General features: G+C 49.1%; 2 protein-coding genes across 3 annotated transcripts; one reads left to right on the forward strand and one right to left on the reverse strand.

The window, feature by feature from the left end:
• Positions 1–1,386: 1,386 nt before the first annotated feature.
• Positions 1,387–4,591, forward strand: LOC133930504 (endoglucanase 17). Its single transcript, XM_062377163.1, has 4 exons — positions 1,387–1,686; positions 1,757–2,164; positions 2,372–2,626; positions 3,986–4,591. The coding sequence occupies exons 1-4, from the start codon at positions 1,492–1,494 to the stop codon at positions 4,589–4,591; spliced, it is 1,464 nt and encodes a 487-aa protein (XP_062233147.1). The 5' UTR covers positions 1,387–1,491.
• A 61-nt stretch (positions 4,592–4,652) lies between these two features.
• LOC133930505 (uncharacterized protein At3g17950-like) lies at positions 4,653–8,636 on the reverse strand. Of its 2 annotated transcripts, XM_062377164.1 has the most exons (3): positions 8,338–8,636; positions 7,697–8,250; positions 4,653–4,752 (listed from the first exon to the last, which is right to left on the reverse strand). In XM_062377164.1, the coding sequence occupies exons 1-3, from the start codon at positions 8,413–8,415 to the stop codon at positions 4,653–4,655; spliced, it is 732 nt and encodes a 243-aa protein (XP_062233148.1). In that variant the 5' UTR covers positions 8,416–8,636. The 2 variants fall into 2 exon arrangements, with proteins under 2 accessions (XP_062233148.1, XP_062233149.1); XM_062377165.1 differs by lacking the exon at positions 4,653–4,752 and having other exon boundaries at positions 7,476–8,250; positions 8,338–8,629.
• Between the last annotated feature and the right edge of the window lie 2,878 nt (positions 8,637–11,514).

Genomic DNA, 11,514 nt, shown 5'->3' on the forward strand with positions numbered 1-11,514 from the left:
TATAGTTAATTATTTTTTAAGCTAAGAAGGTTTTTAAAATTAAATATTTTTGGTAATGGTTGATATGATAAACACTTCATTAAAAATAAATTCGAAAAACTCTAAGCATTTAAAAATATATTTGGATTTTTAGTGAGCTAAGCAATCTTGGAGTTATTGAATGATATTAAATTGAAAAATTGATACGCTAACTTTACGAGATAGCCCAATGACTTATACAAAGATTTTTAGTATATCAAAGAAACATATCATTATCTTAATATTTTTATTATTTATCAAATCTTATTTATTGTGTCTATGACTATGTCGTCAGCTGAAAGAAACTATTTGAGATCCATAATTTTTAAGAAAGATTAAATGATTTTGCAATTTTATGCATTAAGAAGAAATTGTTGAATGAGTTTGATGTTAACACCATCATCAATGACTTCGTATCTAAAAATATTAGAAACAATTATTTAAGATGATTTTTTAGAAAGTGTTTAAGGTAAATATTGTTTTTTTACATATTTTAAGGTTTATCAGAAACATTTTTTAATACACTAAATATTATATATTTTTATTTTAATTCAATAAATCTCGTTTTAAGTTTCCTCCTGAACCAACCAAATATCATATCATGCCCGACCCTGCAGTTAAGCTATCTCCAGCAGATATTTTAAAATTTCGTCTCCTATAATGCTATTACTGCTTTCTTTATTTTTTTATCTCCAACAGCTACCATATTTCTTACCTTCTACTACTATTCTCTTCCCTCCGGACCCACCTTCAGCCTCTGTAAACAATACTGATACAGTGTTGCGGTGCTACAGTACTCAAGCAAATGTTGAGTATAGATCTCTGTAATACTGTAGCAAACTGTAGTACTAGATAAGAATCTACTGGAAATGAATTTCTAGTGGTACCGTACTTTACGGAGTACTGTAGTACTAGATAAAGGATCTGCTGAGATGCCCTCACCGCAGTGTAGGAGTTGGTCACCGGTCAGTCCAGGTCATCCAGCGGCCGTCAGTTGTTTGCCCGCAGAATCGTTCGGTTCTGATGACCGGTATACTTGCTACTGTTTAAGACATGACATGGCGTTACAAAAAATATCAGCAGTACGGTAATGCCAGGACCGAATCGATGAGTAAACCAGTTTCATGTCGAAGTCGCATTGCAAACCACGATACTAATCTCTCGTGCAAGCAGCTAGAGCGGCAACGTTAACGAGGACCCGGTCCATGGAGGCACTGCCAGCCCGCGACGCCCTGCCACCTTCTCGGAGCGCGCGCCGCCACGTTCCAACGTGCACGTGTCGCGTCCCAACTGGTGGCCTCCCCAGCATCCCATGTCGCTTTCCCTTCGGCGCCCATGCCCCGACCTGCTGTCTCCTCACATGCCCCGACCTGCTACAAATTCCTCCTCACTCCGGCCAGTGTCCGAACCGCCGCACAGCACCAACCAACTAAACTACCACCACCGCTCCCACCAAGACGCAAGCTTTCCCCAATGGCGGTGAGTGCAGTGGTGCTGCTCCTCGTGGCGACATCGGTGGTGACGACAGCGCTGGCCGTGCACGACTACGGCGACGCCCTCCACAAGAGCATCCTCTTCTTTGAGGGCCAGCGCTCCGGCCGGCTGCCCCCCGACCAGCGCCTCCGCTGGCGCCAGGACTCCGCCATCCACGACGGCGCCGCTGCCGGCGTACGCACCGTTTCTTGCCCAAACCATTAGTGCATTGTCCGTTTTTAAGCCTTCCGTGAAATGTTTGCAGGTGGACCTTGAGGGCGGGTACTACGACGCCGGCGACAACGTGAAGTTCGGGTTCCCGATGGCGTTCACGGCGACGCTCATGTCGTGGGGGCTGATCGACTTCGGGCGCAGCTTCGGCGCGCACGAGGCGGAGGCCCGGAAGGCGGTGCGGTGGGCGACGGACTACCTGATGAAGGCGACGGCGACGCCCGACACGGTGTACGTGCAGGTGGGCGACGCGTTCCGCGACCACTCGTGCTGGGAGCGGCCCGAGGACATGGACACCCCGCGCACCGTGTACAAGGTGGATCCGGCGCACCCTGGCTCCGACGTTGCCGCTGAGACCGCCGCCGCGCTGGCGGCCGGCTCCATCGTCTTCCGCGACGCCGACCCCGCCTACTCCCAGCGCCTCCTCGACCGCGCCATCAAGGTGAGCGACTCCATCTCTCTTGCCTCCGGCGGGGAAAGTGCATTGAAGCTGGTACGCGTGCTGCGTGATGGCGCGTAAATGCTGGCTTGCCACCCTGACCGTTAGATTTGATGACGGACATGTGGTCTTGCTGGTACCGGTGGTATGAATGCCCATGGTTCTCTATTGGTGGCAAACCTGTTTTGAGTCATGTTCTCGTCTCCGAAGGTGTTCGAGTTCGCGGACAAGTACAGGGGCCCCTACAGCAGCAGCCTGCACGCGGCGGTGTGCCCCTGCTACTGCGACTACTCGGGGTACCAGGACGAGCTGCTGTGGGGCGCGGCGTGGCTGCACAAGGCGTCCCGGCGCCGCGAGTACCGCGACTACATCAAGCGCAACGAGGTGGCGCTCGGCGCCAGCGACGCCATCAACGAGTTCGGCTGGGACAACAAGCACGCCGGCATCAACGTCCTCATCTCCAAGGTGACCTGCGCGCTCCTACGTTCGCTGCGCCGTTGCACAACGCATTTTTACCTGTTCCTGTTGCACTGCATCCCAAGTAGTCTAGGATTGCGCATGGCTAGCTCCAGGGATGTCTGTCGCATCCTGGCCCCTTCTCGTGTCCCGCTCCTGCGTGCTGCCGCTGCTGCTGCTCCGGTAGTAGCATCGGTCTGCGTTCAGCGATACATCATCGCCCTGCCTCGCCTCTGGAGTCGGCCAGCGTCGTTCAGCGCGGCGCGCACATGCCCCCCTGACGTCGCGCTCCCCGGCTTTTCGGTGGACCAGCCCCTGCGACGCCATTGACTCATTTGGCATGTATCCCAAGCCTGACGCATGGCACTACGCCCCTACTTAGCGTCTCTCTCTCTCTCTCTCCCTCTAATATATCTCTCTAATCCGTGATTAGTTACCTCTAACAGTGGGTTTAGGACTACTCGAAGTGCCGGTGAAGTTTACAAGCCAGTGGCATGGGCAATGGAGAACCTTGTCACGCGCGCACGCCCTTGTGCCTTTTGGCCCGACATGCGGGACCACTGATGTAGTCCTAGTCCTAGACTCCTACTGACACATCATGTCTCGTTCCTTTGCGATATTGCACTCCATTCGATCGATACCATGCTTATCCACCTAATCACGCGCCTGGTCTTGAGGAGTCGGACATGCCATAGATCGATTATGAACGTGGCGGCACATGCCATGGTTCAGTATAGAGTGATTAGCAAACAGGACACAATCACACAACATTAGCACTACTACTGAATACTGATTAGTACGGAATATTTCTGAACCATGAGATGGGACCAAGATTGCATCTGGATAGGTTAATCAGCACCGTAGCAGCAGTACCACTCCATGCTTTTGTCAGTGCTAGCTGCAATAAATTAGTGGTTCTGATCAACGCAGGCGAGCATGATTGTCTCATCACTGGCCCCTATGCCGGGCTCAGTGTTAGGGGTGAAAACAGTTCCGGCCGGATAATGTTTTTACCATATTTGTTTTAATATATTTTTTTATCGGATTTGGAACTGATATCTTTGATACAAATATGAAAATAGGTAGTTTCGAATACAAATACAGAATGAATATGAATCGAAACAATACGGCCATGGACATTTCTTGGAATAGTCGTAGCATACCAAGAATGGGGCAGTGGCCTAGCACCTTTGCCGTGCCGTGCTCACGGGGTCTCGTACCATCGTCGTACGTGTTCCCGGCCTTCGGAAACGGAATGCATGTATTAATCCATCCATCGTTACCCATGAGCTAGTGAGCTATTTCTCATTAGCTAGTCACACTTGATTAGTGCACTAATGATCCATGGTTTGTTCTTCGTTCTCCCAGGAGGTCCTGATGGGGAAGGACGAGTTCTTCCGGTCGTTCCGCGTGAACGCCGACAACTTCATCTGCACCCTCCTCCCCGGCATCTCCGGCCACCCCCAGATCCAGTACTCCCCCGGCGGCCTCCTCTTCAAGGTGGGCAACAGCAACATGCAGCACGTGACGTCGCTCTCCTTCCTCCTCCTCGCCTACTCCAACTACCTCAGCCACGCCGACGCCCGCGTCCCCTGCGGCGGCGCCTCCCCCGCCCAACTCCGCCGCGTCGCCAGGCGCCAGGTGGACTACATCCTGGGCGACAACCCGCTGCGGATGTCGTACATGGTGGGGTACGGCGCGCGGTTCCCGCGGCGGATCCACCACCGCGCGAGCTCGCTGCCGTCGGTGTCGGCCCACCCGGCGCGGATCGGGTGCAAGGCCGGCGCGGCCTACTACGCCAGCCCGGCGCCGAACCCGAACCTCCTCGTGGGCGCCGTGGTGGGCGGGCCCAGCAACAGCACCGACGCGTTCCCCGACGCGCGGGCCGTGTTCCAGCAGTCCGAGCCCACCACCTACATCAACGCGCCGCTGCTCGGCCTCCTCGCCTACTTCTCCGCGCACCCCGACCTGTAGGAGACGAGACGAGACGGTGGTGGTGCTCGGGCCTTCTGCGTCGGCTGTGCGTGTGTCCTGTCTAGCTTTTGTGTGTCCTGTCCTGCGATGGGCTGATTCGTCCTGTTGCCGCTCTATTGTATTGTGATGAGCTCGTGCTCGTAGTGGGTGCCGATCCTTTCCTGTAAAAAAGGGCAGGAACAAGGATTGGTCGTAGCGTTCTGCTTCTGCTATGTTCAAGCAAGTTCTAGGATGCATGCATGGTGTGATTTGATAACATCCATCTGGCCTTGGAATGTATTCTGTCCTACCCTAGTTTTCAACTGCCTGAATGGAAGGAAATTCAGCTTAAGGCTATAGGTAAACACGCATCTCCGCTCTTTCTCTGCTCGAGCTAGACATATCATGTCCAGGAGCAGGACTACGGTCTCTTTCTGGCTTGCCGGAAGGCGGAATCCAAAGCTTTGCTTGAAACATGCGGCTGCAGCTGACAGCGCTCATCATTCTTCGTGGTGGCATGCATGCACGCATGAGCATCACCGAAAAGAGAAAGGCAGCTGCACTGCCCGGCCAAAGTGGCGTCCCATCCCCTGCTCGAATGGGAGGATTGCAGTTTTGGCCCCTGGTTGCCCCTACAAATAGACCCTGCACGGAACCACCAGCTGCTCCTGGTTCTTGTATTCCTGATACTACTATGATCAGAGATTCAGAGTAGTACATGTCAAGCTGGAGAAATACGTCCATGTATGTGACAATGCAACACGGAGAGATTCTTCTATGTATACATGTGACAATGCACAAATCGGATGTCGTAGGCACGGGACGCATGGATTAGTAACGAGTGGTCCTAACCAGTTCTGAGCAGCCATTCAGATCACAAGAATGGGGCATCTAGTATCTTCCCGCCGTGCGATCGAATCGAACTGCAGGGGCCTGGACAAAAACGCTCCAGTGCTGAGCACTAGGCCTGGATGCTTACGGGCCAGCAGGAACAACACGACTTAGTCTGTTGCACCTCGCAAGAATCAGAGGATCATTGCCATGATGCCTTGAATGGAGCTTGGACAATATGCACTATAGCACCGTCACAAACTCACAACTCGCTACTAGGAGTTAGTCATTTGATGCAAAAAAAGAGGAGGCAACCACATTTACACGTCAGCCGAACAATACTAGCATGCACCTACTAGAGTTCAGATGTCTAAATTCTCGTAATTTTTCAGTCGATGGTGTTAACAGATGTGAACACGGTGCCAGAGAAGAAGAGGCGACGATAGGTTAGAGGAAGGGAAGGGACAGGCCCAAGAAGGGCCATAGGTGTACATTTGTACACCTAAATTTTTTTTGCAAAAAATTCTATATATGCAACCCAGTAATCCACGCCCCACCCACCAGCTCACAGCCCATGCCAGCTCCCTACACTCACTCCATGCATACGGTAGTACACGCATGAACGCACAACGCTCGTTGAAACCTAGAACTAGAAGCAACATATGGAGGGTGGCGACAACGGATCTAGCGGAGTACGGTGATGACACGGGGCGGCAGAGGTGGGCCTAGCCCTGGCGCTAGTGGAGCACGGCGCTAGCACGGGCGCCAGCATAGTAGAGGAGCGGATGCTCGCGGGAAACGGGGGCGTGGGTGCCAACAGGGTGGAGGTATGGGTGCGGGTGGGGTAGGGCAGAGCCGAAGGCGGGCCTGGCAAGGCACTGCAACGGATCGGTCGCCAACAGGGCCGAGGCCGTGCGGCGTGTGAGCGTGGCGTCGGTGCGGTGCGGCTAGACTGGCCACGACGGCACAAGCACTGGGCACATAGGTAGATACGGATGGAGGAAGCTAGCCGCTGGCGAGCACGCGGGATGGTTGGCTCGGCCACCTATTGCGCCTTCGCGGGGGTGATGGCAAGGGGCAACGCCAAGGGCAGCTCCACTGGCGCAAAAAAAGATCAGCTCAATCCCTCCCTGCTCGTCACGACCCCATGTGCTGAATTATGTACCATCGAATTTTGGGGCATCAACATAATCATCTGGGATGGAACACTATGGTAGGGAGTAGCTTAGAATTAAATGGTTGCTACATAAATTCAGATGCTTTGCAGGTTAATTTGTTGGTGCTTGTTCCGCGTAGGCATAGGAAAAATTAGGAAACATGAAAAGGGGACAAGAAGGTAGTGTATGGATCTATTTATGCATAGAGCTGACGATTCGATCAAGCAAGAGCCTGCTCTTTTGCTGGAATCTAGGGAAAGAATATACAGAAACCACTTATTTCATTTCTTAAAAAAAACTTCGCTGAAAAGAGCCGAGGGTTTGATCAAAGAGGTTTGATCAAAGAAGAGCTAGACAGGGCGCGATGGTGGCGCGGGCATAAGCAAAGCAGGGCACACGTGGTGGCGTGGCCGAGCACGAGCGCGATGGGTATGTACATCTAAATCGAAAATGCTGGGTCCGCCACTGGGAAAGGGGGTTAGGGTTAGAGTTAGGCTAATTGTGTTGTGCTTAGAGGGATACCCGGTAGTGGTGACGGAGTAGCAAGTGACAACGGCGGCATCAGCGATAAAAGAGTTTGAAAAAAATAGTTAGCGAGAGAGGAACAACAACGTATCCAATGCATCGCTGTTGCTAAATATAGAGGATGCAGACGGGTGGGGGAGCAAGACTAGGAACGCTAGTCATTGCTGAGAAATTTGATCCGGAGTAACCGTTGTCCTGAGAAAACGGTTGGAGGAGGAAGATGAGGTGTAAGCCGTTGGATCTTCATATTATGGTTCAGATTGATCGACTCTAAGGATTCTTATTTTCAATCAACTGAAATTTAGCATCTCCAATACTAGCATGTTTTTGAATATCACTCTAGATTATTTCCTGTGCATAGAGGAAGGTTAAAAGCCAAAAAGGATAGGGAATAAGCAAAAAGAAGCATCAAATGGGCATTATGACCAAAAGGACCAAAGTGCAATAATTAATGGGAGAAAACTTAAAAAGAGAGGCGGACAGCAACAAAAGAATGCGGAGAGAGGAAGGAAAGAAGGGAGACAAAGAAGCTTAAAGAAACGTCCCCTCCATTGTCACATAAACACCCCTCCAGAGCAGCTTAATTGAGTTTCTGAGCACCATTAGTTCTCACCCCGCTCCGCTGCTGCAGATGCCGGTGAGCAGCACCGGCAGCCTCGCTAGCGACGACGATGACCCTTCTGGCGCCCTCAGCAGCCACCACCTCCCTCTCTCCTCCGCCGCGGCCGCCGACTGCGGCTGCGGGGGCCGCACCCTCCCGTCCTCGAACAGCGCTGTGGCCGCCACGGACGCCGCCGCAGCCGCAGCCGCCTCCCGCCCCGAGGCGCCGGCGCCGTCGCACAGGAAGTCGGCGCCCGCGAGCTGCCTCTCCATGTCCAGGAACTCGCCCAGCGATGTCGGCGGGCCGCCGCCGCCGTCGTCGTCCCGGCACAGCCGCCACCAGCTCCGGCCGAGGCTGCGACCGCGCCGCCGCTGCCTCCTCCGCTGCCACACGCCGCCGCCGCGCCTCCCGTCCCCATCCTCCGGAGCCACGCGCTGCGTCGTCTCCACTCCCCCCTCCCCCGCCGGCGCCATCGCCGCCCGCCGCTGCTGCGCGCCGCCGAACGCCGACACGCCCATCAGTGTCCCCAGCGTCGTGCTCCGGTCCCGGAAGAACGACCCCGTCGACTACCAAGAAACCAAACCAAACACCATCGGTTCAAGAAACACGACAAGAATGCAATTGACCACCCAGCCAGGGACCTCGACGGGTACCTCTGTGTCGAGGTCGGAGGAGGACGGCGAGGAGTCGGCAGAGGGGGAGGTCGGGATCATGTCGGCGTCGAGGTCCATTGGCCCCGCCCGCTCCGGCAGAAGCGTGAGCGGACGGGAAGCAAGGCGCGCGAGGGGTCCTGCTGGTGGTGGTGGCCACTGGCGAAGACTAGAGAAAGAGAAGGGTTTATAGTCGGCCGTTGGCGAGGCAGTTGGTTGTGGTGCCGTGACGGCGATGTGGTAGAGGTCCAGTGCCGGTCATGTTCCGAGGCACGGACACGGATATTAAAATCTAATACGGATACGGATGTTTGCTTCGGCAAAAAAAATTATACATGTGATATACAACTCTAACATGAATGGTATAATCCAACTCGAATTTGAATGTACTATTCAATAAACAAATTTAGTCACATGTGTTCATATAAGGTCACGCCCAAGGGAGTCTCTTCGCGGGCGAGATTCCCGTCGCGAAGGGATTCTTATTTCCTTCAGTGCTCTAACGGTTTTCCTGCACGGTTCTCTTCACAATGGGATTTTCAGGGTCATTCCTTTCAGACAAGACACTACGCTGTTAGAGATGAGAGAAAATAAAGGGAATAAGAACAGAAAAAGGAATCGAAAAGGAAACAAAATGAAAGGAATATAGTTAGAGATGATCTAACACTAGTGCCGGTGGCACCTGTGGCTTTGTTTACTCATCGGCACCTTGTAATCTGCACAAAGTCCTGTGACTGAACAAACTAGCTCCACGGCTAGGATGTGCATACCTTTTTGAGTTTCAAAACTATTTTTTAAGAAAGAAATAATACTTATTCCAATCTTAATATAAAGCTATGCACATAGCTATTTATTATTAGATGATTCAAAACCCAACACTCCGGATGGAATAAAAGACAGTCTTTCACGTCTCAACATAGTTAAACAACAATTAAGTATAAAGTCTATTACTAAATTGTTATCTATATTGAGCGTAGACTTTCATCGCTATGGTCTCCGGACGCCAACCAGCATCCCTTATTAGATATCTTTCCTCTTCTTTCTATAGCATAGACCATAATCGGATCCAATACGTAAATAAAGAAGTTTGTGATGTTCTTTTATTAAAAACATTGTCATTTCGACTTAACCATATAGCCTAGCAAAGCGCACTTGCTCCGACCATGATGTGGTATTTAAGTTTTTGACTCAACCCATTAAACCAATCTCTAAAGAGATTGGAAACACTTGTTGGAGGTTTAATACCAAAAGTAGTGTATACCACTTGCCAGATTAATTTAGCAAACTGATAATCAAAAAATAGATGTTGTATAGTCTCTACTGAATTATAATAACAATATTTGATACTACCTTCTCATCGAAGTTTTGCTAAATTATCTTTGGTTAGAATTATTCCATTTAAAAGGAATCACATGAACACTTTGATCTTTAGCGAAAGTTTTAACATCCAAATGTGAGAATTGGCAGGAATGACATATTCACTGATCAATGCTCTGTACATAGACCGGACCGTAAAACATATGTGGTGATGTAGAGACCATCGAAATGTATCATGATTGTCAGCTGAATAAAAACAAGCAAAAGATCAAATCATTCCAAGCTGCTAAATTATTCCCTACAAGAGTTCTACAAAAAGAAATATTTAGGGACCTTTAACATGAAGCCATAAGCTACTCTTGCATTTTTCCTATGTGCAATAAGATACAAAGAGGGGTACTGCTCCTTTAAAGGAGTTTGGCCTAACCAAACATCCTCCCAAAAACATATCTGAGCTCCATTTTGCAATCTAAAAGAGCTAAGCCTCAAAACTTCTTGCTTAACCAATATAAGACTGGTCCAAAATTGTGAATCCCCAGGCTTATTCTCTACTCTGCAATCGTTTTGCTTCTCATATATTTATTTCTTAAGAGATTCCACCAAAGCCCCTCTTCATTAATAAGTTTAAATAGCCACCTGCTACACAGGCATTTATTTTGCAACTCTAAGTTTAGGATTTTCAATCCTCGTTGATCTTTAGGTGTGCAAAGAATGCTTAATTTCTCTAGTCTATACCTCTTTTTATGCCTATCACTTTGCCAAAAGAAACATGATCGATAGTAATCTAATTTCTTTAGGATTTCTTTAGGCACTTCAAAGAAAGAAAACATAAATATAGCCAGACAGCTTAAAACCGAGTTCACAAGAACTAAACGACCCCCGTAAGATAAAACCTTTCGTTTCCGACAGCTCAACTTTCGTTGGAATCTCTCCTCTACTTCATTCCAATCTCTATTGAACAATTTCCTATGGTGCATAGGAATGCCAAAGTATCCGAAAGGAAAAGTTCCAGACTGGCATCCAAAAATTTATGAATAAGCAGCTTCACAATCTTTAGCATTCCATAACAAAATAATTCACTTTTATGAAAATTAATCTTTAAACTTGATAAATGCTCAAAAGCACAAAGCAACAGTTTTATGTTTTTAGCTTGATCTAAATTATGATCCATAAAAATGATTGTATCGTCAACGTACTGTAAGATTGAGAGCCCATTTTCAACAAGGTTAGGAATGACTCATGTGACTTGGCCCTCCTCTTTAGCTCATTCAATGAGAATGACCAACATATCCACAACCACATTGAACAAGTTTGGAGAGAGGGGATCACTTTGCCTTAAACATTTTTGGTATGAAAGTAATGCCCTATATCATCGTTGACTTTCACCCCCACGCTATCTCCACGTACCACCTGATCTATCCATTCGTACTATTTAGGAGAGAAACCCTTCATATGTAAAGTCTATTGTAAAAACTCTCATTTTACCTTTTTGTAAGCTAATCTAGTTTAAGAATAATACCATCTAAATTTTTCTTATGCATCTCATGAAGAGTTTTATGTAAGACGACCACTCCTTCCATAATATTACGACCATGAAGAAAGGTTGTTTGCGTTGGTCTAATAATTTTTTGAACCACTAGATTAACTCTGTTTATCAAAACTTTGGTAAAGATTTTAAAACTAACATTCAACAAGCAAATAGGCCGATATTGCTGAATTTGAAAGGATTCAACTCGTTTTGGTAGCAAGGTGATAATACCAAAATTTAATCTAAAAAGAGGAAAATCACTGGAATGAAGCCCAACAAACAACGCCATCAAGTCTCCCTTGATGAGTTCCCTGATAAAACTCAGGGCTAAGTGC

Source organism: Phragmites australis, chromosome 10, assembly GCF_958298935.1.
Source record: "Phragmites australis chromosome 10, lpPhrAust1.1, whole genome shotgun sequence".
NCBI classification, from domain to species: domain Eukaryota; kingdom Viridiplantae; phylum Streptophyta; class Magnoliopsida; order Poales; family Poaceae; genus Phragmites; species Phragmites australis.